General features: G+C 37.6%; 1 protein-coding gene across 2 annotated transcripts in view; it reads left to right on the forward strand.

Moving 5' to 3' along the window:
- The window catches only part of ORC3 (origin recognition complex subunit 3), a 35,080-nt gene extending 7,606 nt beyond the window's left edge, over positions 1-27,474 (forward strand). The window contains exons 4-20 of one of the 2 annotated variants that reach the window (XM_068184025.1): positions 651-795; positions 2,052-2,156; positions 2,888-3,042; positions 3,967-4,103; positions 5,736-5,895; positions 6,702-6,815; positions 8,236-8,369; positions 8,862-8,925; positions 11,853-11,969; positions 12,827-12,906; positions 16,641-16,774; positions 18,688-18,770; positions 19,248-19,345; positions 20,235-20,376; positions 24,546-24,662; positions 25,732-25,811; positions 26,914-27,474. In XM_068184025.1, coding sequence (XP_068040126.1) covers positions 651-795; positions 2,052-2,156; positions 2,888-3,042; positions 3,967-4,103; positions 5,736-5,895; positions 6,702-6,815; positions 8,236-8,369; positions 8,862-8,925; positions 11,853-11,969; positions 12,827-12,906; positions 16,641-16,774; positions 18,688-18,770; positions 19,248-19,345; positions 20,235-20,376; positions 24,546-24,662; positions 25,732-25,811; positions 26,914-27,019 — 1,971 coding nt within the window. In that variant the 3' untranslated portion in view covers positions 27,020-27,474. The remainder of the gene's footprint in view (positions 1-650; positions 796-2,051; positions 2,157-2,887; positions 3,043-3,966; positions 4,104-5,735; positions 5,896-6,701; positions 6,816-8,235; positions 8,370-8,861; positions 8,926-11,852; positions 11,970-12,826; positions 12,907-16,640; positions 16,775-18,687; positions 18,771-19,247; positions 19,346-20,234; positions 20,377-24,545; positions 24,663-25,731; positions 25,812-26,913) is intronic. The other variant, XM_068184026.1, reaches the window with a different exon arrangement.
- Positions 27,475-27,972: the final 498 nt, after the last annotated feature.

Consider the following 27,972-nt stretch of genomic DNA (forward strand, 5'->3'; position numbering starts at 1 on the left):
CTGACATATATTTGCCTTTAAAAGTTTTATCTCCCCCCATTTTCTCTCACCTTTTTGTATGTTCCTCCTTATACAGATTGTTGTGTGAAAATCATCCTGAACGTCAAAAGACAGTGTAGCAAACATAGGAGTCACATGGTTTAGTATTTTTTCCTATAAAACATATTTAATGATTTCCTTTAATACTGTTTTTACTTCTTTCATCCTGAATTAGATTTGGAGGAGCAGAATATTTGCTCTCATTTAGATCTCTCAGAAAAATGTTTATAGGTGTTTTGTAAGATGAGAAGGAAGAATAGGAATTTCCATTAACATTGTTCCAGCAACTAATTCTTTTGTTTTTTTCTGCCTATGTCATTAAGGCTTTGTCAGTATGTTGGTTTTTTCTCCTTCTTTAAAGCCTGTGGTGTGACAACACAGTTAAGCTCACTTGCTTTTCAAATTATTCTTGAGGCACTTGACCAGAGGTTCCATGATGGGAAATGTCTGTTTGCCACACAGTTAATAAATTAGTGTGGTTTATAGATCACAGAAAAATGTAAAACCCTGGGGTTTAAGGGTTAAAGATTATGCAGGAAAGGAGTAGAAAAAGGAAGATGTAGTGGTGTTTTCACATTTTATAGATCAGTTTTCTCTGTGTATGTTTGCAGCAAATACAGGAGGACTTGAATAAGCAATTACTTGATAATCTGGTGAGTTTTTTGAGCCGGTCTCATTCTGACTTTCAAGAGAAGACAACAGAATGGACTTGCAGGATGAAGTTCAGAGAAATCCCTACTGCAGCTCTTGTCTTAGGTAATTTTTTAAAGATATTTTTTGTAATGTACATCTGATTAAAACTCACAGACACATCAAAGAAACTTACTGAGTCCCAGCAATTACCGAGAGCAGTATCAGCTTCAAACATATCAACAGAAGAGATTGGGTGGAAAGAAGGAAGTCAGATAAAACCTCCTTCCCCTTTTGTTTATGTTGCTTAATACTCCAGTAAGTCAACAACTCCTCTACAGGTCTCTCTTAAGCAGCTGGTAGTGATTTGAGGTTTTTTGTTTGAGGCACTGGAGAGAACTTCGATTATGTCCCTGTTTTTGCCACCAGCATGCTTGGTGATTTCTACAACTTAAGTATGGAAATGATATAGCTTCTGTATTTCTGGTATGTGTTGTTGCCGTGCGTCTTTGCATGTAGGAAAGTAGTGTCTTTATCTTGGGAAAAGAGCACAGAGGGGAAAAAATAGCTGAAGTTAGTGAAGTTCTGAAGTTGGTTTTTTTTTTTACCTCCTTTCTCCTTTCATTCAGAGGTTTGTACTTACAAATCCTAAACCTGATTCAAGGCAAGTTGATTATATTTTCAGTGGATTATTTTAGGGAAATTAAAATCAGGCTCGTGCTTCAAACTTACCATGTAGGCACTAACAAAGACTGAACAGTCCTCTACTTTTGTAGATAATAGAAGTGAAAAAATACTGCTTCAAATATTTCTGTGGACCAAGTTCTGAATTGCCTCCTGGAGGGGCATTTTCTTTTTTTTTCTGTTGATTAAGGATATTAACAAAGGCAGTAAATACTAAGTAGTTCATAGTGAATTCAGACTAAGTTTCACAGCAATTTACAGTAATTTTCCTCTTTACGTGAGCCATGAGAGCATCCAGGTATGGATGCAGTATTCTTCTAGAGAAGGTGAATTTACCTTCTTGTCTGCAGGCCTTACATGGCTGTGGATGGCTTCTGAGGGATGTTAAAAAAACAGTCCTGCTTCTTGCAGGTTTGCACCCTTGGAAAACTTTCTTTAAGAAACTACACCAAGCTATATGATGACGTGTATTCACAGTGACTCCCTGTTTCTCTTAATCAGGGACTGTCAACATGTATGTCTAATCTTGTGCTGGTTTTTCATCTTTCCTCACAGCTGCTGTGATACTTTTCATTCTTTCCTTAAATATTTGAGGTATCTTCTGGTTTTTGTCTATTGTTCAATTTATTGTCCAATCCTTGTGCTCACAAATCATGGGAAAAATGCCCTTAAAATTTTGTCCTTATTTTTTTTTCTAGGTGTAAATGTTACAGATCATGACTTGACTTTCAGAGGTCTCTCGGATGTCCTTCAGGATAACATTACTCCTTATGTAGCCTTGCTGGAAGCCAAAGATTGCCCAGGTACTGCAATAGTATAGCTGCTTCTTTTGAATAAGGTAGCAATCAAGTAGGAATTCTAGCTTTTGTCCCTAAATGCAAGAGTAATGGACGGAGGGATCTTGAAGACTTTCCAAAGATTTGCTCAAACCTATGTAAGCAGAGCAGTAATGCCTACTGTATTTTTAGAGGTACCCAATTCCATTTAAAACACTGAAGATTTAAATGCTTCTTAGCTGTAGCATAACAGTTAAGAACACGCTGCTTAATGTTGATTTTGCAGATTGGTTTTCTTCTTGTTTAATTGGACAGTGGATGTCTGCATTCCACTTTTTAAATGCTTACAGTCACATTATTTAGTGAGAGAATAGGCAGAATAAAATTGTCCCTTGCTCCTTTTTTATTTTTTAAGTAAAAAGATTAAAATCACATGTGGCAGCATCCTCAGTTCTGTGGAGTGGCTGCCTTACTTATTTCTAGGTCACTCTTAAAAGCATATGGCTGGAGCTCAGGTAAAGATGGAAGACCAACATCTTAACCTCAGTTGTTGCCATCTATGCAAATTGCATGAACAGCATGCATATTATCAGTGCTTTCAGGAGCATGAGATGTGCATTCTGGAGAGAGAAGGAGAATAATTAGAAATGTGGAAAATAATGAGTAATAATTTTGAGTATTTTTTTATAGTATGAGATGGAGAAGTGTTGCCAGATAACCAAATGTCTTTACCACGTTTCTAAAAATGTTTTGTGAAGGCATAAAAAATCTGATGCAGAAGCTGATGGGGCAGCTGATGAACTGTGATATAGATGTGGACTCACTGGAAGATGAGGACTGTGTGCAGGCTTCACAGAATAGAATACGTTGTTCAATGCCTTCTCTTATCAGCTGGTATGACAGTGTAACAAAGGTATGTTGTTGGTGCTTTTTATCCCCAGTTTATCAAAATGCCTGACCTTTAAAACAGAAATTCAGTAACTCAGCTTTGTGTTTAAAACAGAAATTTAATAACTCAGCTTTCTGAGAGAAAATGTCAAAGGTTAATTTTTTAAAAATAACATGATATTGAGATTATTTGAATATAATATGTGACACATAGAACAAATGTGGAGTTAGTTACTGATGATGTATGAATGTAGAAGTACTATTTTATCATATGTTTAATTGGGAACTGGAAGCTTAAAATGCAGTATCAGCTTCATGCCAGATGCTTTTCTCCCAGGAGTGCTGAGATATTTTGTTTATTAAAACAAAAGTTTACAGAAGAACAGCCATCCAGGGCAAAGGTACTGTATTAGTGCTAATGGGCCATGATGTCATCCGCAGCCCACACTACATTGGCAAGCAGTAAGGAAATAACTTTCAAAATGTTTTTGTATCTTTGTGTTTGCTAAAGCTATTGAAGTTTTAAGTTTTGTTTCTGTCATGAATACAAGTTACAGCTGATTTTCTGATGACTTCATCAGAGCAGTGTGAGATAAACCAAAGTGTACTGAGTGCATGCTCTTTTTATTACTGGGTAAAGATATAGAAAATAAGCATTGTCTGTGTACACAATTCAAATCTCCCTCATTCCCAACAGAACTCCACCAGTTCTGTCTCACAGAGCTATTCTTGTCATTGTTGGACTGTGCGTTTAAAATCTCTTTATTATTCTTTGTACTTCATGCTGTGCCAAACAGAAAGAAGAAAAATGGCAGTTCTAGGTGCTAATAATAAATAGAGCTCACAGAAAGTCAGTCATGTCAATTTGGAGTATTATAATATAAACATGATTCAGTCTTTTTTATGTTGCTGGCTTCTGTGTATTAATGTTTAATTAACGGCTTTAAAGAAAACAGATTCTGAAACTCCAAGCAAAAAAAGAAATTCCTCCTCTAGACACTGGCAGTCTCCTCCAGTTGTAGTCATATTCAAAGACATGGAAAGTTTCACCACAAAAGTTCTTCAAGACTTCATAGTCATCAGCAGGTAATGTGACTTGAACTTTTGTTCTTCCACTCTTTTACCCATTTTCCATTTGCAGCTGTTTTGAAATTTAACAGTGAGGCCAGTGAAGCATTGGAATCAAATATTGGTGCTACTTCTTTGTAGCAGTGATTGAGCAAAAAAACTACTTGCTAGATTTTAGAGGTAAATTATCCTAAAGCTAAACTTGAGACTGTGAACCAGAGTGCCTAAGGGCCTGGTTGAGATAAGGAGGGACTAGTTTAATTCTTCACATAGTAGGGTTTACTGGTGCTAGCTGTTACAGAATTTCTGAATGTGTAACTAAATTTTCAAGATGTCTAGATCTTTCAAAATTGTTTGTAGAGTGTATTTTTATGTGACTACTGAGGTAATGCTGCTGCTTAAAGGTCACTAGCTTACTAATAAGGGTGTATATAAAACATCCCCAGCTGGCCAGGATCTGTAATCAGCAGCTGACTACTTCAGGTGCTCCTGTACTTCTGTTCTTCTTTAATGTAATCAGTCTTCCCTTAATGTAATCTCAGGCATGCTAATCAAAACCTCATGCTGCTCTCCAAAAAAGGCATCGTGCACTTAAGTCCCCAGGTTGGAGCTGTTAGAATTGAGGCTGCAATTCCTCAGCAATTCACTTGCTGTGCCACCAGCAAGAAATTGTATAGTTTGTGTTATTATCTTCATCTCGGTCTTAAACATGTTTAATAATAAAGGTGAAGTGGATAAATGTGAGACATTCCTCTGATTTGTTAATCACAAGTTCTGATTCCATTTTAAGATTCTCTTAAGGTTATCAACAGTGGACAGTAATATGTGAAGTTTATTGGTTTTATGTTTGTCTACAGTAATTTCTTTTGAGGAGTTAGAGAAACAAAGTAATTGTGGGATAACAATTAAAATCCAAAGTCAAAAGGTTGCTGTGGCAAAAACAAAGGAAAGGAATAAATCCACAATTTTAACTTAGAAGGTATTTAAGATAGCATATTTTGTACCTCCTTGAAACTATTAAAAATAGAAAATAATGATGACACGATACTGAAAACACTGTATTTTGTATAAATTGTATGCTGTCCTCAAGGAATACACATTCAGTCCTGATTTTCAGTTCTAAAGCAAATACTAAAAAATTATCTGAAGAGGAAGATTAAACTGGAGAAGTTGGGGGTTTTAAAGTGTGATTGGAACACAGACATTGGAGATGTTTCATATTGATTTTGAATTTATTAAAATGTATAAATCTTGTAAATTTTCTTGGCTGATACCTATTTAATGTATCTTCTTACTTTTTATTTGTATCTTTGAAGAAGTCCTATTTTAAGACTCAGTTCTCTGAATATAACTTTTTGGGAAGGTAGGATCAGCACAAAACTAACAGAAATTATGCTTTTTATGCCACTTTCTGGAATTTGAATCTGAAAATGGAATTTCATTTTCTTATCTACTTTAGGGCTTTAAATAGCATCCTTGCTTTTTTAATTTTATTCCACACCAATTCCTCTTTTGGTTTACTGGCAGCAGATCTTTTAATTTACCCCTTTCTGCATTTAAACTCAGTCCTGTAGTAGGAATATAATGCATTTGTTACACAAGCTTCTATATAAACTATTTGGTTTTTTTTCTCCTTCCCCCATCATCCAGTCAACATATCCATGAATTACCTCTTGTGCTGATTTTTGGAATTGCTACATCACCAATGATTATCCACAGACTACTTCCTCACTCAGTTTCATCTCTGCTGTGCATAGAGCTATTCCAGTCCCTTTCCTGTAAGGAGCACCTGTCTACTATAATTGACAAGGTAATTCCCTTTCTAAACAAAAACAAGGAGTATATGTGTGTTGAAGCACAGTTTACATGTGTGGCCTTTAAATGCAGGTTTGTCTGAAGGTTTTAGAAGGGACTCTCTTCCTGAGAGCTGTGAATTTTAGATATTTCTACTTGCAGCTGCAGAGTAGTGCAATACTGAAAGCTCCCTTCTCATACTGAGACACACATGCACACACCTGCTTTCATCTTTCATTTGCATTGCCTTGTGCAATTACACTTTGACATTCACACTTCTTCATTAAAGATGAGCTGTGATTTCAGTTTTACTTTGTTCCAGAAAAAGATAGCTTTGAAACTTAGCTAAAATTCTGAAAAATAAAGTTCAGCCTGAGTTTTGCCACCTGTCAGACATTAGCTGAGTTATCCATATGTTCAAGCCATATATAAATGTTGTGCCTGTGGATTCTTGGTAGACCACAGGATTTTCAAAATCTCTGTTGCACATACTGAAAGTAGTCATATCATTGTTTATTACAGCAGTCTCTGTTCTATTTGTAATTTTACAAAAATAGCATTAAGCAAAATTAACTTAAAATGTTGTATTAGTGAAAGATACTTACAAAAATGTGGTAAAATAATAAACTGAAAATCAATCTTTGCATGGGTATTTTAGTAGAAATACTGTTTTTAGAAGCTGGCAGTGTATTTAGGATCTCATTTGGTTGAATGTTAACACACACTTAAGAGTTGTATCAAGTTGTATATATAAGTTTTACTGATTTGAATTCAGGAGAGAATTTCTGCTATGGCTACTTTGAATTTTTGTCTCTCTTTTAGTTGCTTCTGACATCTCGGTTTCCCTTTAAACTGGGAGAAAAAGTTCTGCAGGTTCTCATCAACATATTCCTGTACCATGATTTTTCTGTCCAGAATTTTATCAAAGGATTTCAGGTAGGCAATGGTAACAAGAATTCAAATAATGATTTTGGAAACAAAGGGTAATTACTAGGCACTGAAAGATTTCTTAGGTCCTAGTACTGCTGAATTGCATGAAAAAAAATCCTTCGGAAACAGCTTGGGTCTGTGAACAGATGGATATTTTAAAATCTTTACTGATAAGGATTTAAGGGCAAACTTCTAGGACCTGTATGAAGAAGCAAATAAAAGCTTACTCTGCCACAAAACCCGTAGTATTTTAAGGTTATGTTTAAAAGGGTGACCTGCCTTAGTGGGCAGAAAGAGCTGTATTTTGCTATAGATTAATGTGTAGCTTTCTAGCACTGCTGGCAGAATTGCCCAGTTGTGGTCACCTGTACCAGGTCCTTGGTCTCTGGTTTGTCTTGGTGTGAGTAGGCTACAGCAGTGTTTCTTCCCCACTTGAACTCCTCTGGCACAATTTCTGGATGCACATTTCCTGCCTTTTCAGGGAAATAGGAGCTGCAGAGCCATTTACTTGGTGCCTCGGAGGAGGTAATACTTGTGCTCCAAGCAGTTGTGTAGCAGTTTGGAAGTTATATTTACCCTCTCTCAGGAGACAAAGTGGAAGAGTTCACGGGGTTTCCAAAAAGAGTCTCTACAGAGCATGATATTTAAGTTTTTATTGTCTTAGATAGTTCTTCATATCTAGATTATTTCTGTGTCTAGGTCTCCTTGTAGCTTTTGTGGATTGCAGACAAGAGTTCTTTGAAGAATTTGTAGGCACTGTAACCTGTTTTAATGCAGGATTGTGAAATGCTTTCTTTCTTACCTAGTTCCATGTGTCAGCCTGCTAGGAAGATATGCCCTTTTAATGTCATAAACATTTAGAATTTCTCTGATTTTTTGATCTATAAGATTCAATGATAACATGTGGCCAGGAGAAATATCCTGGCCATAGTACTTCTTTCTGAAGACAGACTTTTGTGGGCTTTCATAGGTTTCAGCTCCTCTTATTTGAAAGAGTCATCAAAGTTTAGTACTTCCCCATTGGCCTGACATGCAAATAAAAGTTTTAGACCTGACAGTGTATGACTGTGTCCATGTCTGTTAAAAGAATTCAAGGATGAAGCAATTTCAGATCAGATTTTCAAATTGATAAAAAGAAGAGATCAGCATCATGTCATTACATCTAGGTGTGATGTGACATAAGAGGGGGAAAAAGCTGAGGTACTGAAAATGAATAGCAAAGAAGGTAATGATGTGACTGTGTACAACTGTATAATCAATGTCCTGTAGTGACTTATGGCATATTTATGAATTGTAATTAATTTTTAAAGGTGTACCATTACTCCATTGTAGTATATGCAATGTAGTAGTAAGAAAGTATTAAAAGGTAGATATAGCAGGGAAATTTAATTTTTTTAGCATCGCTAATTCTTGGTTTGTTTTTAAGCTCTGTATTGTGGAGCACTTCTATTCCCAGCCTCTCAGTGTACTGTGTTGCCACCTGGTAGACATTAAGAAGAGAGTTTATTCTTTATCACATGATCAGTGTGAAAACATTCGGAGACTGCCCTCTTTTAGAAGGTAAGGGTGGAAATACATTTCTTGGACAATCATGCATTGATTTGCTTTAAAAAATATTAAAAGAATCTGTAAATGTGGTTCTGTGAATACTGTAGCTCATTTGTGCACGTTTCTATAGCAAAGGTAAATTGATCAAACAGAGGACATTTCTAAATAATTTCAGGAAGCCTTAATGTTGTAGTCTAGAGAGTACAGCTTCTGTGATGTGTAATCACTTGAATTTACTTTTTTTCTTCTCGTTCTAAATACAGAAACAAGTTATTCTGACAAATAACCATAAATCACTTTTGAACTTGTTAAGATGATTTGCAGCATAATCGCTAGGGTTTTGGAGTGGCCTTTCAACTTGTTGGATTTGACTGTCCTTTTTGAATCTTTCCAAAGAAAGATACATATTTCTTATAGCAGCATAAGCATTTTACATGTGTTTAACCCTAGGATCTTCCTTTACATTATAATTTTATGTTGGTTTTATTTTTTTCCTGCCATAAGGTATGTGGAAAAGCAAGAGTCAGGGAAACAGATTGAACTGCTGACAAATGACAGCTTCTTAAAGGTAAAATTTTAAGAATGTCTTTGGAGAACAGAAATAACTTGCCTAATGTATCACTTTGTGGAGCATAATAAAATACAAGACCAAGATGTATAGTTCTGTATAATACCTTTCATACAGAACATACTGTGCTTTGTGACCATTAATGAGGAATTAGAATTGGCAGGTCAAAATTCCAAATCTCTAGAGTTGCCAGGTCAGCCTTTATATGAAGCTGCACAACTTTCTTACATCAACTTTTAGCTATGTCTAGAAGTAAAACTGCTTAAAAAGAAGGATACAAGGTTTATTTATGGCCAGGTCTTCTCATGCTTGCCCAGACTGACTTTCTTAGAAGGTCAGTTAAGTGTTTGAAGAATGTGTAAGTTATCTTGGAGGTTATTTCATAAGCTTTTAATCCTTCATAGCCTCCGCATGGTTTCTGATTGAACTCAGTAGGGCAGAGTCTGTGTCCCATGGCACACATTCACCCTACACCTCATTCAGGATTAAAACTAATTTGTTACATGTTTATCTGAAGCTTTGCCAACTGGTTGAAGTCAGACTACTACTATTGTGAGCCGTTTAGGAATTCACCAACAAAAAATCTGTTGGTTATTTTCATCATCTGAGCCACTCCCAGTAGAAGCATTGCTGAAGGTCAAGGGTTTCTCCTGACTCTTCATTTCAAGTATTTGTAACCTGTCAGGCAAATGGTACTTTCCTGGTGTGTGAGGTCTTTTCAAGTGTAAAGAACAAGGTAATGGCTGGAGGGGAGGTTAGGAGCAAATATCTGGCACGTACAGTTACACTATTCAAGATGAGATATGATTTTACATAATTTTATGATCCATTGTCTTCATTGGCAAAAATAAGTTAAGATACAACTGTTCCCTTGCCCTTCATTCACACCTGCTTTGAAAGTTGAATAATCATCAGCTTAAACTTTATATGTTTAATAATACACCCCTTATTTCACAAGCCTCAACTTTTAACTTTGGGAAGGAAGCTGGAATTCTCATACTTAGGTGCATATGATGCTTCTCACAGATTTTAATTGAAGACATTTTTTCTAATCTCCTCAATAGAGGTGGGACCATTACTGCCTTGCCAAGCTGGCAGAATATTCTATCTGGGGAAAAAAGGTCCTACTGCTGCATTAATGAGGTGCTGTTTATTCTGATGTTATGCTAATCTAGTGTCATGGCCAGCTTTGGAAACACTTTCAAAGTCACTTTAGTAATCTTTAATATGAACTTGATGTTTCAGCACCAGGTCACTTTAGTCTTCCAGCTTAGCCCCTACATCTGCAATACACTTTATCAGCCTCATTTACAGTCCATGTTTTTACCACTTTTCTAATAAGTATGGGAAGCGTTTCACCTATTTTAAATTATCAGTTTTAAAAGCAGTTTTACATTGTAATTATTAACAAATCTGTCTGAAATGTTCCATGGCAAATTTAATTTGAAACTATGTAAATGTGGCAATCTATCTTTTATCTCTGTTCTGGAAATAATATTTCATAGTCTTCTAATGACATTTTCAAACTCTTCTAAAATGGATTATGCCTTTTAACTTCACTTTTTGGCAAAATACATTGCTATTTACTTACATTAACTATATTTGTCTTGAGCTAGGACCAAGATGAGGGAAATACAGATGTGTTAATGCTTGGGGTTTGGGGAAATAAGGTTGCTGAAGCAGCATTAGAGAGAACTTGTTTTCTTTTCTTAGCTTATTTTGTGGTGGGAATAATTTTTTTCTTAATGATCCTACTTAAAATTATAATACAGACTTGTGAATGTCTACCTTAAGATTTTAGAGGTTGCCTTAACAGTTGTTATATCAGTGACTCTTAAATTTCCGTATATAAAAAGTCTATGGGGAGAAAGATTGTTAATGTTTTTAATAATTTAAAACTCTTTTTAACATTATAAAGCTCTCTGTAGCACTGTCTTTGTTACTTTCAGTCTTTGCAATATGATACCTTTTCTTTCCATACATTTGTACTTCCTTATATTGCCTGTAGACAAGATTTTACATTTCATTTAATACCCTTTGTTTCACTTTCACTTTAGAAAACTTAGTAGCTTATTTTGTTTTTCACTTTGGAATAGTTTGCTCAGAGTTAGGCAGAAGGGCAGTTAAATATGTAGAGGATTCTGTGGTTTTTCCTCTTTATTTTTGACTGAAGACAGAGGAAAGAAGATCTTTTGATTCACAGACTTAAATGTAATGACCACAAAGACTAAATTACTTCAGTACAGTTACCAGAATTTTTGAGTGTGGTTTTCCAGAAGCAATATATGCTTCCATGGCAGGCCAGTGATAATGTGGTGCCATCCAGAAAATTCAGTAGCAGTAGTCAATAATTTCTATTTCTTAAATGTGATTTTTTATTTCTGTGGTTCTCAACACATGACTAACCAAAAGTAAAATTAAAAACACATAGGAAAATCAACTGAATATTTCTTTGTTTTCTGTGAACTGGTCTTTTTATGTATCTGTAACTAACAAAAAACAATAGCCACCCACAATATAAGAAATACATTTTAAATGCATTTGTAGTATAAAAATGCAAGTTTTCGAGTAAAAGTAACTATGTAACTTCTCATTGCCTGCTAAAGGAGTAGTGTATACTCTCATTGTTGTGAGATGACATTTAAGTCTAAAGGCCTAAATGTAGTTGCAAATGGTAGAATAATAATGCTAGTCAATAGCAAATCTCTACTGAGCTGGAGGAAGAAAGTAAAGGTAACATTATGCAAAGAGAACACAGTGAAATGTTGACATACAGCTCATTTGCTTAGTGGTCTCAATTTAAGATTGGTGATTTAAATCATAGCACACTACAAAACTTATATCAAAACTTCAGAGTAATTTTAAGTGCTTTATGAGAATTTTTAATGGATGTCAGAATTACTTTTAAAGCTGTTCTGTCACTGTAGGAAGAAACAGAGAAGTTGCTGGAGGACTTACATGTTTACCATGAAAATTATGTTTCAATTCTGAGATGTCTTCATGTTTTCACATCTTATCTTCCAAAGTATCCTTTGGGCAAGCAGGTGATGTACTGTTTTATGTGGGTCTTGTTGGGTTGTTATTGTGGTTTTGGTTTGGGTTGGTTTTTTTTTGCCTCAAAGTATGACATCTAAATAAATATTTACTCTTTATTTGTTAATGTGCTGTTTTGCCCCCTGCTTCTTAAAATGGAGAGAGATGCTTTCTTGCTGTGGGTGGAGGATAAGAGTATGTGGTTTCTTTACTGGCATGGATGATACCTTGTCAGTCAACAGGAAGGAATTTCCAGGAGGAGGCAGTTGCACAGATCAGCAAAAGGATCCTCACACTGACTTTCTCACATCTGAGATTACCTGTATGCATTGCAGACAGTGTACACTCTTCTACTACCTATTAGATCACTAGTCAAATTCGGATGAAGAGACTGAGTTTTTAGCAACCTTCATTACAGAAAAAAGCAACTGTAGGAGGAACAGTGATAATTGCTCTGTTAATAGTCCTATTGCTTTGATGTCATTTAATCCACCTTCTCATGCTAAGCAATTTCTTCCACTAGAAGAGCAATTAGATATTCTGTGCATGTGCACTTGTCTCTCAGTTCGCAATGTATTCCATACTGTTACTAGAATCTGTCACTGACTACAAAAGCAGCATGAACTGTGCCATTGTTTGGGAATAAAAGGATGTTTTAGCTGGGGCATTTGATGGGAGTTCCTTTCTGTTCACTGCAGTTGTCTTCACCTGAATGTTAGTTGTTTGGAACCTGGTGCAGAGCAACAGTCTCCAGCAGAAGCTTAGTTCTGGCTCTAAAGGAATTGCATATTGCTTTGAACAGCTTGTTGTAAGATTCCCATAATACTTTGTAAAACACTTTATCCTTTCTTCACCTTCTGCATAACAGATCAGGGAGTTGCACTGTGCTTGTTTGGAAAACCGAGTGTGGGAGACAGAGGAGTATGAGTCATCTCTTCAACTAGCAAGGTGATTTTTTTTTTTTCCCATTTTGTTTTAATACCACTGTACACATGGAAAGTATCAGTCATCAGTTATTCTGGAACTTAAAGCTGAGGATATTACCTGTTCACAGCTAGTTTTAGGGTTGTTTGCAAGTGTAATTGGCTGCTGTTTTCAGTTTGGTTTTCTACTGATTTCTGTGAAATTCAGCCAGGTTCTAATATCTCATATGCCCTGAGTAATTTTGCTGAAACTACTGAGATTACTTTGTGTGAATGAGAATGAGTTGGGCTTTGTCCTAAAGTATGATTGTGGTAGATATTATCAATCAAATTATTAGTCTTAAATTTTAATCTGTTGTGAAAATTAGAATCTCTTCCAAATGAAGAGTAGCTAAGGCCTTTCTTTTTTATTTTACTGCTTTCCTTCTCTTCCTAATTTGCCTTAACAGTTTTTACAGGGTCTGAGTTAGTTTTTTCTGATACATAGGACTTTAGGAGAGGCTGTACTTGTGTTGTCTGTCAGTGTTTAAAATGCCAAAGTCGTCAAAGCCAGATTTCTTGATAGAAAATCTTTCAGTTGCAGTGTTGTAGCTGAAGACTTCTAAATATGCTTTCAACAGACATGTGGCAGTGTCTGTCTCCTGATAGCAGCACTCATTCAAACGATCCCTTGGCTTTGTCACACAACCCTATAACTGGAACTGCCTCTCCCAGACTCCCTAAGCTGCTCAGGTTTCATGTATCTGGCAGTAAAACTGCACAGAAGAACCATATCAGTGATGGATGGAAGGGTAGCTTTCTGGGCTGATACACAAACACAAGGAAACACACTCTTCAAAATGTACCTTTGCCATACTGAGTGGTTCTTGCACATAGCCACTTCTGTGTGTTCTTTACCCTCATCCCTTTGAAAGGATGACATGCTTGAGTTGTCATTTCTGCAGTCTTTCCTTTGTGTTTTTCTCTGATTCTTCTGAATCTTGACAGCACTCAGTCACCCCTTAGCTCTTGCCCACAAATGTGTCATTCTGCTCTCTCTACTGTCTGTAATCTCTTGATAACTCTTGGCCTTTTTTCCTCCTTCTTTTTCTTCTCCTTTGTTTAATTTGCTTTCATCCTCTCTGAATTCATCTGTCTCTTCTCCTATCTCAAAGTTGATGCTGCCATCAGATTCTGGCTTGCTCCCCTTTTATTCTTATCTCTTCATCTCCCTCCTGTTGTTCTTCTGGTCCTGGCTCCCACTGTGGGAGCCTCTGGTAGAAATACAGTGATCATGGTCGCTGCTTTCATACATGGTGATTCTATGATTTTTTTCTTTTAATTCAGAAATTCTGTCATTTTCCTAGCAAAACTTGTCCAACACAACTTCTTCAAGTACTTGGAATTCTAGCTGTTATTATCATTTTTCAGCTTTTATCTTCTTTTTTGCCTTCTTACAAATAATTCCTCTTGTCTCTGCTTTTCCTATATAGAATCTTGCTGTTATCTTTTAGAAGAAAATGATAAATTGTGGTCTTTTCCCTTCTACTCACAATCTTTTTTTCCCCTTTTGCTCAGGTTTGAAAGTTATTCACTGTTCCTTAATATCTCTGCCTTCCTGGGAGTCACATCATCTGTGGATATCCTTATGTTCACCCTTCCCCATCCCTTACTCCTTTTCAGTGTTTTTCTGGAATCCATCTTTTTTTCCCCCTTGTATTTAGAAAGTAAAAAATAGAGAAGCTTTAGATCAGCTTATTTCTCATTTTCTAACAAAATACTTCTTTTGCCTTTCATGAATTATGTTTGAATGTAAGGTTTTAAGTTTCTGAATTGAGTTTCTTTTGTGATTGGCTTCTCTACTTCAGCCTTTCTCTGGACAGGCTTTCATGCCTTCTGCTAGAAGTGATCTTCTCAAAGATGGTGTTTCAGGTAATCTAACTTGAGCAATCTAGTCAGTAGTTACTCTTCCTGAGTTTTCCAGAGTCTAAAAGATGCCATGGGGTGACAGAGAATGTATGAGCTTTAGTTCATTTTGCATTAACTCCATCAGAAGAGAGAGATCAAGAAGATTGGAGAGTGTCTCACCCGATTGGTTATGTGGAGCTAACTGGCTGGGATATGTCATCAACCTTTTGGGTTGTAAAACTTCAAGGGTTGCAAAACTTCTGCCCTATTGTCTTCTGTCTAGATACTGTACTCTGGTTTTTGTCTGCTAATTATGGATGGCTTTTCATCGCATGCTAGTTATCACTTTCCTGCCCTTCTGTGACCGGTGCTGACCAACATAGTGTCGCTTCTTCAGGTGATTTCCCTTTTCAGCATTCAGAAGGAGTTTCTGCAAACTTCATTGTAGCTTCCTTTCTTCTCTTGCATAACTTGTCTGAATAATCAGAATTAGATTTATTTACTGCCTTTTGGTAATCTGAGATCTTCCTTCCTGCTTTAAGCCTGACTCCTCACCAAATTAAAATCTTAACCCTGTTGATACCAGGCATACCTTGCAGTAATCTCAAACCTAAACAGTTGCAAAGGATCCTTTACTGTTTTCTCATATGTGATAGCTGTCTTCTTGCCTTTTCTTTGCGCCCTGTAATCCCCTTGTTGTTGTAAATAAATTTTTCTAGAACTTGCAGTTTCCTTTTGAATAATACTAGGAAAATAACTATTCTTTTCCATTCGCAGATCTTCAGATCTGCTTATCTTCTCTCCATATTGGGTGTTTAACCGCAGTGTTTTGTCTGGCCTGGAACAAGGCTATCTTGTTTACCCATTATAATACAAGACAGTTTCAAAATGTTTTGTGTGGTCAGGGTCACCCTTTCTGTTAACTCCTGATGCTTTTCTGTACAAAACAAGTGCATCTGAAGGCAATACCTGACTTGAAAAATCTGTAACCCTGAAGCAGATAAACTGAAGTTTTAAATTGTAAACTTTATAAGCATTTAGTATCCATTGCCAGTTAGAAACTGGAACTCAAATTGCAATTGTCCCTCTAGAGGTCCACAGAGCTTCCCCAGCCTCTTCTGAATTCTTCCTTAAATTTCTTAGTTGCTTTTTAGGTAGCTGATACGGAAACACACTGCTTGAGACACAGACCACCATCATTGCTTTGATATCTTTTAAATTAAGATTTTGAGACTGGGGACTGCTTAGTGACACTTGGGAGAGGCCCTGATAACTAAATAGTAAGTAAATGCAGAGCTGGACATTGGGCTAAGTCTCAAGAGATCCCTTCCAACTTGAATGGTTCTGAGATTGTAGTGCTGGTTAAATTTACAGCAATTAAATACAGAAAAATGCATACAGATTTAGTATGCAAGTCATTCTGAGTCACAGAGATTAATTTTGTGGATGTGTTTACATAGTGATTTTTTTTTTACCGTTTCATGTACTGTTTTTGGGAATGAGTTCTGAACCCTACCATGATTGGGTTTTGAGTGTTGGGGTTTTTTTAATTTTGTTTTGATGTCTGACTCACAGTTTCAAAAATTGCAACTCCTGTGTCCAGCAAGTGTTTTTAGATTATCAGGAAAACTACTGGTCTTCAGGAAAATGTGAACATCATCACCAAAACAAATTGATTTCTTTCTTGCTGTTAATGACAGCAGGAAAAAAAATTTACTTTGCTGCAAGACTGAATGCTTGCAATCCTGGAGATTTTTTCTTTTAAAAGGAGTTTTTTAATTTTTTTTTTTTTTTAACTTTTTTCAACTAAGAACATTGAAAGCTGTTTCACCATTCTGCATTTCTACTTCAGCCAACAATTGTGTCTTTTAGGATGCTGAATAAGACTGATTTGGTAACCATGCTCCGACAATGCGTGGAAATTTTGACATCATCATCTGGAAAGCAGTTTGATAGGGCAGTAGAAAAGTTGAAGGAGTTCTTGACTCAGTTTCAGAATCTAGAAGGTGGGTGTGTGCCATCATGTATTCTGTTACAGATTATATAAAAGCTATTTTGTAATCTGACCAATGAGTAATTGAACCATTTTCCCTGAGATTGTGTGTCATCATATTAAACCATCATATTTGCAGGATTTTTTTTACTACATGCACAAATTTAGGAAATGTTTATATTCTCTATTGGTATGTGATTTGGGGTTTTTTTTTTTATAATATGGAAGAGTGATATAAGATAAGAAATTGGACAGATCAGCAAACATTACCCCCTATATCTCTCATACGTGTACTTTGAGCATTTTAGCAGATGTTGCCGTTGCTAAAAACAAACTGTTTCTAAAGATAAGTAGCAGCAGATTTCCTTATGACGTGGTATTTTACCCAAATGTGTGTAAGGTGCCTTCCTCTGCACGTTCAGAGCTAGGACCCCAAGAGCCAGTTGTCAGCTCTGCTGACAGGCTGCGACTTGTCAAGCCCCCAGATTTGAATGTTCATGGTACAGGACATATTTCAAAGTTTAGCAAGGCAAATGGGTAGAAGCATTGTCTTTCTGAGGCAGGTTAACTGAAACTGCTGCATTTTTTCTGAAACACAAGTATGATGTATCCCAGCATTCTTCTGCAATAGGAATGTTGTTGCTTTCCCTGGATTATGGAAAAGCTCTCCACAAAGGCTGGCTTTTGAAGATTAATTGGTTATCATCTGGTCTGTTTTATGCATATTAATTAAGCTCATTATCAGCGTGGTTGCTGTACAGCATTTGGACAAGTCGGCAACAACCCCCAAATGCAGTCAATATTAATTAAAGTAGACACATTACCCTGTAGGGTTAACTGGGGTTGTCCAAAAGAAACAGCTCTTGTCTATACCGTGTATTTTTTAATAGTTGTAGTAAAAGCAGAGCTGTGGTAGAGAAAATAGGTCATCACTTTGAAAAAGCTGTGTATGTCACTGCTGGTACCAGCACTAAGGAATCTGAACTATGATGAAAAACCAAAGGTTTGTCTAGTTTGGGAAAAAAGAATTAAAGCAAAATGCTTTTAAGTAGTTGAATTCTTACCTTGAGTAAATAAATAAATAACAACAACTCTGGGGATTCAGAACTTGTAGAACTATAAAGCAAAAAAGACAGTATTTATTTTTACTTAGGATTTGAAGATGGGTTTAAAATAGAGAACATCTACTGAATCCATCAATGACCTTAGTTTGTTTTCAAAGTAGATTTAATTTAGGCTCCAAAGGAAGAGTGAGAAGGGGAAGTTAAGACATACTGTACATTAATAGATTGCTGATTACTTATATTTATGTGATGGTGTTGATCTTTAGTGAGGGTTCTCAGATGTCTGTTTTGCTTCTTTGTTTTTACCTAAAAATTACTAATAATTGGTGCAATTGATCACCGAACTACATATCCATGAAGATGAAATTTTCTTATAAATTAAGGTGAGAATAAAATTGGGCAATGAAGTACCTTAGCATGCTTCTGTTTGCTTCTCTGGTTGCAGTTGCTGCATTAGGTAGGGAGAACTCATTTCTTACTCATTATTTTTCTGCACATGAGATAGGAAAAAAATGCAGCATGTGGCTTTTTGAATATTCTAAAAGCATCAGTAGTACCTGTTCCTAAACTGTCAAATTAACAAGTGTTGAGAGTATGACCTAGGATGACCTAAACAGAATTAAAGTGATGTGCAAGGCTTTTGCTGGGCCTTTGTTCAGGGCTGAATTGTTACTTAATCAGTGTTGGCTAAGCTATACTGCAGAGTTTTAACAATCTTCTACAAGGTGCAAGACCCAAAAGCTGCCTGGGGTTGAGTCTGTGTGAACAAGGAACTACTGAGTACTTTGAAGATTGCTTGGGTTAGGAGGTTTATGTTGGAAAAATCTACCCCACATATCAAACATTAATTTTGTTCTAGTAGCAGAAGCTTCCCAAGAACGAGATGTGTCCGTATCACCACAAAAGGAGCTCCAGAAGAAGACAGACCTTTATCACCTTCAGAAGGTTAGGCCTGCCTAAGCTTTACTGACTGACTCCTTAAATTAATGTTTTAAAATGTTCATGGTTAGTTCTTCCCAGCTTGCTGGAGCTCTGAGTAAAGGGTTGTGTGTGAGTGTCTCATCTTAGAAATGAATGAATAAGTACCAACAACTATGTATTTCAGGCCTTCCTGACACATAGAAAATTATAGAAAATAATCTATCATAAACCAGGATTTTAAAATGCAAATTAGATGCTTCCTTTTTATTTAATTTGTAATTTAGACATTCTGCCTAACATATTTCTTTGAATTTCTCAGACTCCTATGGGTTTGAGAACTGAGTACATTGGCCTAAATAAAAATAACTGCATGATTACATTTCAGACATTATCAGTGAGAACATGCTGGCAAAAATTAATTATACATGTTAAACACATAGATTGTGTTCTCCAGAGAATAACTGCCTCCCATGTAGTCTTATGCACCACTTTTTTTTAAAGACTTTGCTGGAGTTGAAGGAATCAAGGAGGTCTAAGAAACTGACAAAGTTTGAAATGCTTCGTTTTGAAGTTGTTGACTATGTAGACAGTCTTGTAAGGTGAGCCTTCCTGTTTTATATTCCTGCATTAGTTTGCACCATAAGTTGCAAATGAAATTTTACTAACATGTTAATCTTGTTAAAATTGGGTCTCGATCCAGTGGCACACTTTTTTCCCCTTCCTATTCTTTCTTTGAGGGCTCTAAAAATAATAACTAAAAAAACCAAAACCAAACAAACTACACCTCTTTTCCAATATATCAGTTGAAATAAATTAGAATAAGAATGGACCAACCTACTTTGGCTACCGAGACAGTGTTGAGGAAGGAGTGGGTATAAGTGGCAAAATAAAGTCAAGAGTCTTTACCCTAATCTTTGCTGATCTGTTCTACTTATGAAACTGTACAGATGTCAAGTGTGATATCCTGTCCATTTTGGGAACTGTTTTGGTGAGCAAGCCATAGCAGATGCAGTTTTGGAGGCAGCTCTTCAGTGGAAAATGTGAAAGGCTTGTTGTGGTGGGGGAAGAGATGAAGGCATTTGTTAATTATAGAGGGTGGGGAGGAGGCAGAGAAGCTAACAAAAGTATCACTGCCAAGCAAAAAGCGTCAGCTAGGGAGGCCAAGCTGAGGAGAGACTCTTGGTGAGACCTTGAGATGGATAAGTAAGATCTGTGGAGTACTTGACTGGGTTAGTACTGCCCTTATTTTTGAATTTGTCAGTGTCTCAGCTAGAGTTCTGTGCTAAATCCATTAGATATAGAGTTGATAATAACAGACTTCTCTGCTTAAAAGTTTATTTCAGTGCTGTTCATCTTGTTTTTCAGAGATTTTTCAGTACTGGATGGGAAACATGCATTTTTATAGTCTGACAGCAGTTGACTTGTGTTGTTTCCCTTCAGCTGAAGCTTGTGTCTCCCCCACACCCCCCATACCTCATGCTTTTCCAGAAGATACCTTGTACCTGCAGACAACAGGACCCTGCATGAGATTGTGTATTTCAATGCAGCCGCTGTTCTCCGAGGGCACTTGAATGCTGCCCCCAGGACTGCACTGCACACGGCTTTAAACAACCCCCACTGGTACCTGAAGGTAAGAAGCAAGGGGGCTGTTGGAGTGCTGGGGTAGTTCTGGAAGGCTCTGTGAGCATGGTGTACAAGGCTGAGTTTTGCTGTTTCATGAAGCTTGGCACATATTCAGCTGTTTTGCAGAGAACTAGCAAGTGCTGATAAGCAACTGGGGACTTTGTTCAAGGAGCTGGGGAATCTGTCTGGCAAATGTAATTCTGGAAAGAGTTCTGTAGGAGGAATCCATTTTTCAGAGCGTGTTCTAGCCATGATATTTTCTTTTGTCTGTAGATGTAGCAGAAAACTAATTTTTTCCTCCACTACAATTAGGATGACTATCCATAGGGAAAAATAAAGTGTCTGTTACTCTTTCCAGAGACTTTCTTAATAGGGCTGGTGCTCAGTCCTCAGTATGTAGATTAGCTGTAAGGTAAAGGCTGTTCAGGTAGAGTCATAACATTAAAATAGCATAAATACAGTGTATTTAACCAAGTCCTTTGTTTTCCTCTGTAATTTTATTTTAATACTTGTTGTGCATTGATATCCTGTGTTTTCCGAGTCCAAGAAAAGGATCACCCTAATCCTGCCCTTTTCTAGAAGAGAAAAGCAGACTGTTCTCCACTTCTTTCAAACTGAAAGGATAACCAAAAGAAAGAAATAGACTAGGATTTGGAAAATCAGTGATCATACCTTTCTTTTTATTTGATTATAGAAGGTACTTGAAGTTGTTCTTACTACCTAACATTTTTCTTAAAAAACCGATCGTAATTTTGAAGAAAGTATTGGTTGTAGCTGTATATGAGTAATGCACTACTTGAATCAAAGCTAACACTTATCAGGAACTGTAAAGGCTGGATAAAGATCAGCCTTTGAAATCTACAGCCTGATTTGTATTGGGCTTGTTGGCACTGTCCTTGATTTGAATGGGGGTTATCAGTTTTGCTGTGTGCAGGAGTTATTGCTAAAACCATTTACAGAGCTTATTTGTGAGAACAGTAATTAGCAAGTTACCATTAAAGAAACCTAATATGAACCTCAGTAATTGATATTTTTAGCAAACCTGTAAATATACAGACTAGGACAGCCAAGAAAATCTTAACTACCAATGTCTTTAATAAGTATTCTATTCTCTTTGATGACTTGACAAGATTTAAAGCCCACTGTCATCCTGTACTTTGTACTTGGACATGCTTTAACATATTTCCAATGTTTTCTGAGAAGGTTGTGATGTTTTGGCATAGCTTCTAACAGTAGCAGTATTGGCTGAGTACCTTGCTTAGCATTTTAATTCATGTGAGTCAAATATTTTGTGTCTATGACTTCTGCATGGTTTGTGTTTTCCTGCACCATGACCAGAGCAAAGTTCTCCAGAACTGTTCCTTCCAGAAGGCCAGGACAGAAAAGTGCTTCAGTAGAATACCAGTGAATGATTAATATGTGATGCACTGCTTACAGGATTCCAGCTAGTTATTTAGCAAAGCATGAACCAAGGGTCATATTTATCAGGTGGGGAGGAGAAAAGAACCCCAAAACAACTGCACCAAACCCATTGTAATTCTGGTTTCACTGATCCCTTGATAATTTAACAAACTGAAACTTGGTATACCAGCTTCCATATCAGGGAAAGAGGATTTGGTCCTTGGGATAACAGCATTGATTCCAGAGCAAGGTATGCTGTGTTCTCTGTCTAGCTTTTGGACAGGGTCAGTCAAGAGCAATTCCTCATCAGCTTTGTTCTGGGTTGCTCCCACTCCCGTTCTCTTCTTTTGGGAGCAGCAGCTCTGTGCTGTACAGATGGATTCACAACTGGCTGCTCACTGTAGGGCAGCTTCCTGCTTGTCAGCCTGGTTATTTCCTCTCGGAACCACACGTGTGCTGCAGCCTCAGAGCCAAGGTTTCCCCGCTGGCAGCTGCAGCTCCCTCCGGCTGCGCTGCAGAGGCTTGGCCCAGTTACCACAAGGGAGGCTGGGATCAATCTGTGCTGCTACAGGTGAGCCTGTTCCAGGAGTGTGCAGTTGCTCTGGAAGTTGCATCCTCTCTTGGTTGTGATAACTGTCCTGACCTTAAAATTAGAAAAGTAATACAAAGGGTTCAGCACAATCCGGATTGGCACATGGATGAGTAGTAGAAAACCACAGAGCTGGGTGTTGTAGGAGAGGGGAAAAGAGAAGAAGGGTGTAGTGTTGTCCTCTTGGGCAGTGGTGAGTCACTAGATCTAGATCAGCCAGAAATGTAACCTCATGTGTGCCAGGTACTAACACAGGAGTATTGGAAACTATTGTGGTACACTCCTGAGTTACAGAAGTGTACCATAATACTCCTGAGTTCCTGATAAACTAATGTCAGCATTGTAACACTGTGAGGGGTTAGCCATATTTCTCTGAAGTTTTCTGGAAACCATCTTGTAATGAACTGACAGATACTAACCTAAGGTCTGTATCTTCTATGTTCCTTGAAGAGGAGATTAAATAAACTTGGAAATTGCTTGGTGTTCTGGAAATTGTGAAATGTCTCATAAGTGACAGAGTCCAAACTGGAGCTGAGTCTCAAAAATTGCAGGAATTGCGATCTATGGGTAAACTACAGATTCTTGAGCAAAGTTATATTTTTTTGCCTAGCCTTCTTTCCTGTCTTGAAAAGTATTTTTCTTTGAAGGTATCTGTCATTGCTACAGCTTTATAACTTCCCTAAAGTTGCTTGTACATTTTACTAGCATATGAAAGTGTTTTAGAACAAACTTCTATGACCTGAAAGGAATGATTAAGTGGTTGTTTTCATGTTAAGACAGCTGACTTCTTAGAGTGCATGAAACTGAAATGAAATGCTGTAAATTTCTGCAGCTGTACAGAGACTTTTGCCTCTGGCTTGAGTGGGTTTTCAACTTTGCAAATAAATGGTTCAGTGCTGATGACCTTGAATCCAAGAGGCTGGGAAGCTGCCCAGCAGAAAAGGGCCTGGGGATGCTGGTTGACAATGGCTGAACGTGAGCCAGTTGTGCCCAGGTGGCCAAGAAGACCAATAGCATTGGCTGGATCAGCAACAGTGTGGCCAGCAGGAGCAGGGCAGTGATTGTGCCCCTGTACTCAGCACTTGCGAGGCTGCATCTTCCATTTGTGTCCAGTCCTGGGCCACTCACTTTAAAAAGGACATTGAGGTGGTGGAGTGAGTCCAGAGAAGGACAGCAGAGCTGGTGAAGGGTCCTGTGAGGAGCAGCTGAGAGAGCTGGGGTGAAAAGGAGGCTCAGGAGGGACCTTATCACACTCTACAACTGTCTGAAAGGAGGTTGTAGCCAGGTGGGGGTCAGCCTCTTCTCCCAGGGAATTTGCAACAGGACAAGAGAAAATGGCCTCAGGTTGCACCAAAGGAGGTTTAGGTTGGATATTTGGAAAAATTTCTTCCTGGAAAGAAGCAGTATTGGAACAGGCTGCCTATGGGAATTGTGGTCTCACCATCCCTGGAGAGATTTAAAAGACATGTAGATGTGGCAGTAAAGAACACAGTTTAATGGTGACCTTGGCAGTGCTGGTTAATCATTGGACTCACATGATCTTTAAGGGCTTTTCCAACCTTAATGATTCCATGAATTTCCTGAAACATAGTGTACTTTGTTAGAAATTAGACTTTTCCTTTACAGATGCCGAGTTTCAAGCCAGAAATAAATGATTGTTACACTTCAAAGATAAAACTCTGAGATAAGAGAAGCAATTATTTTTAGTACATATGACAAATCTATAGTAAATCTTCCTTTTCCTTTCAAGAGGTCTGGGGGAAAAATTATACTTTCCTATTTTCTACATGGCAAATCATGACTAGTTTCTTCTCCTGACTCCATAAAACAGAGTATTTCTCTCTCATATGTAAATAGAACTAGCAAAAAAATTGCATAAAAGGATAATCAGATAATCAGTCATTGCAGTAGATACTGCTTAAGTGTTACAGAAGGAACACCAGGATTGAAGTAGCTGGGGGGGAGGGTTTGTTGGTTTTTTTAAATAGTATGCTTCTTATTTTCCTACTTGTTTTTTTTGTATTTTTTTCTTTGTACCATCAACTTACCATTAAACACACAAACAGTAAACATTTGCTTAAAATACCTACTACCTGAATTACCTGAAATAATGTTTTATCTAGCCCTTGGAATTGCTCAAGATTAGACACTGATCAAAGTTACTGCCTTCAATTTTTTTTCATCAGAATCAAGCTTTGAAATGTGATGGAGGAGGCATTTCTAATAAAGCCCCTGACATATGCATAGTGTATAAGCTTCATTTGGAATGCGGCAGATTGATTAATCTCGTTGATTGGTTAGAGGTATGTGATGATGCAAACAGTACCTTCACCTGCTTTCAGTATTCTGATTTATCTTCTTGCTGCATGTCTGCTTTCCTTTAGTGCCCCTTTTGACAGTTTAAATCATTGCATACCTTGGTCCACAAGACCACAAGAACCCACAGTAACTCCAATAAGTCTTTCTTTATTGTGAATCATCTATTTCCAGCCCTGTTAGTCTGTGATGAAACTATTTTGCTTCTGCTTCTGTTTTGTGCTTGGGACAGATCAGATTTTGTGCTTAACAAAATTGCCTTTCTTTTTTCATCTTTAAGTATTCTGTGACACTTTTATGGAAACAGGCAGGTGGGACTCTTGGAGAGAATTGCTTGTGCCAGGGAAAGGCCTGGGTCCTTCTAGCTTGATAACCTCTCTCATACTGTAGCCAAAAGCAGGCAGAATATAGCAAGAGAACATACATTAATATGATAAAGTCTCCCTGGCTAACAGTCACATTTTAGTTCTAAGGTTTCCTAAACTTGAGTGCTTCCTCTGTATTTCATAAACCTACCTGGATGTCATTACCAGTATATTTTAGCAACCACAGCATCCTCTGCAAGAAACTCTGTAGCTTAACCACCTGCAGTTTAGAGGATACTCCTTTTACTTCTTCCAGGTGTGTTTGATTTGCTGCTGCCCTGGTTGTGTATTGTATATTCCTACCCAGACTCTTGCTGTCCCTCAGTTTTATAGATTTATTCACAGCCAACTTATCTCTATCACTTCCCCAGAATATTTAAGCAGTCTCACTTTGAGAATATTTTTTCAGTTTTGTAGTTTCTCTGAGAATGGGTCAGGACCCAGAACCATTTGAGATTTAAAATGCAGGCACACAAGTTCAGAGAGTGATGTCTTGCTTTCTGTATTCCTGCCATGGTAATATGTAACCTTGCTTGCTCTTTGATTGCTGCTGAACTGACACTCTTAGAGTTCTCCTTCCAAGATCTTATTCCCCCTGAGTGATAGCCTTCAGCTCAGAGGTCACTTATTTCATATGCAGATCTGTCTGTCTATGAACTAGAATAAATCTGTGCTGCTTTTCCCTTTCTAGGCTTTCTCAACTGTGGTGATGGCAGCTGAGGAACCAAATGCAGATGCAGCTTCCTCAGACCAGGTGGATGATGTTATCCAGTATCCTTTCTCATTTTTCTCAAGCTTGACATGGAAAAGCTTACAGGATTTATGAACCATGGGTTTTAAAATACAGTTTTATGTACACTGAATAACTAATTTCAGAAAAATTACTTTAAACAGCCTTAATATATTGAAAATGTCTATTAAGTAGATCAGTTGAAATAGCTGGGCTGGGAATGGTGAGGTAAGAGAACAGCTTTTGTCTACAGGAGGTGTTTGGGTCTGAAACAGAACCAAAAGTCCATAAAACAAGTTGAAGCTGTTTGGGTAAATCATCAGAGAGTTGGTATAGCTACTGGATAGGGGTAGAGCATTACTGAGGAACAGATGGGAGGAGGGCTGTGACCTAGAGAGCACATGGAGAAATAGAAGCAGTAGTTCATTATGTTCCGTTACCTTGGAGTTGAGAACTTTGCACAGGACACCCATTCTGCTTCTTTCTTTGTCCTGATCCTGAACTGAGGTCTAAAAAATATTTAATAGATGAGCATTAGAACCAAAACTCATGGCTACAGCAGTAGTCCTGCCACAGAGAAAAAATGAATAGTTGTACAAAAATAGGCTTAACTAAAGGAAGGATAATTATATGCTCTATTACTATACCTGGCTTTCCTGGCCCTTCCTTTTTTACAAGCTCCACTGTTAATTGTCACTCGCAATAAATTTAATTCTCTAACTCAGGAATATAAACCTGTATGTCAGGGAGGCAGCAACAAAGGCAGAGTGAATGAGAAGGTGGTGCCATGAAACCTCAGAAAAAAATCTCTATAATTATGTATACATTTTTTTGTCAAGGGACATAAAAGTATAAATTCTTCTGAGACACTACAAAATTGGTATGATTGTAGGCTTTAAGCTTCTCTTAGCAGTGGGAAAAGGAAATCTATGCATGTGGCAGATCTGCTGATCAGATTGAAGATTTGTGTTTCTGTAGGCAGCTTGTGCTCTGCCCTTATTTCCAACAATTTTATTGTGCAACACATTGTGTAATCTGTGCTTACCCTGACTTAGAAATCTTGCCCTCCTAGAAGAGAACAGTGTGTCTGTCACTGTGTCATCAAAAGCGTACTTAGTTTCTTTCCTTCACTGACATGTCCAGCGCTCGCTTTATTCGAGCCGTTTCTGAACTGGAGCTCCTGGGCTTCATAAAGCCCAGCAAGCAGAAAACTGACCACGTGGCAAGGCTGACATGGGGAGGCTGTTAATGTGCCACCAAGGTGCTAATAAACCTTCCCAACAGAGCAAGGGCTGTGTTCCCACCACACTATTTCTCGCTCACTTTGCATACTGAGTCAAAGTCAGCGGTGCCTGAATGTTGTGAGATACATTTTGAGTGCCTGGGCAAGCTTGAATAGAGTTGTTTTTTAATGCTCATCTTCCCTGTGTTATGTTCTGCTGTATTAATGCTCATGTTCCAAATACTTTATTGTTGTGTCAATTTCAATCTTCTTTGATGTGTGATGCTTAAACAGTCCACTGATACAACTCAGGCTAGCAAGTCAAAAGGACAGCACACAGCCACAAAAGTAATGAAGCAGTATTATTAACATCCTTATAAGCTGATAGGATTTGAGTCATTATTATAAAATGCCTCCTAGATCCTTGAACTAGATTTAAAAATAAATAAAACAAATATGCTAAAGGAGACAATGAACTTCCATGTTCAGCCTCTATTGTGTGTACTTCCAAACTGGTCCTAACTACCTCAAAACTCCTTGAGGAAGAGAAGGGGAGAGAATAATTGTGAAGATGCAAAGCTTTGCACTTTGGCAAGAGCAAAAGTGAACTGTGTGAATTCCTTTTTGTAGCTGAAGTTGATGGGTACTAGCTGACTTCTGTTAGGAAAACTTGTGTGTCAGCAGACTGCGAACATGGCAGTTGTGCACTCAGGTGGAAGGTAGGAAAATTCCCACCTAAAGCAAATGCTGTAACCTCCCTCTTTGCCAACGATTTGTGCTGCATGCAGGCAAAGGAACCAGCTGTGTGAAAAGCAATGTAGGCTGAGCGTGTACCAGCACTGCTCATCTGATGTGATGATCTTCAAAAAGCCTTCTCAGACCAAGCTTTTCCCTTGACTCCGTGTAAGGAGCAAATGTGTTTATACTGGTGTCTGTGCCCTGTTCATCAACCATGGGAAAAGCCTTAGGAACCAAAGGGA

Source organism: Anomalospiza imberbis, chromosome 3 (genome assembly GCF_031753505.1).
Source record: "Anomalospiza imberbis isolate Cuckoo-Finch-1a 21T00152 chromosome 3, ASM3175350v1, whole genome shotgun sequence".
NCBI classification, from domain to species: Eukaryota; Metazoa; Chordata; class Aves; order Passeriformes; family Viduidae; genus Anomalospiza; species Anomalospiza imberbis.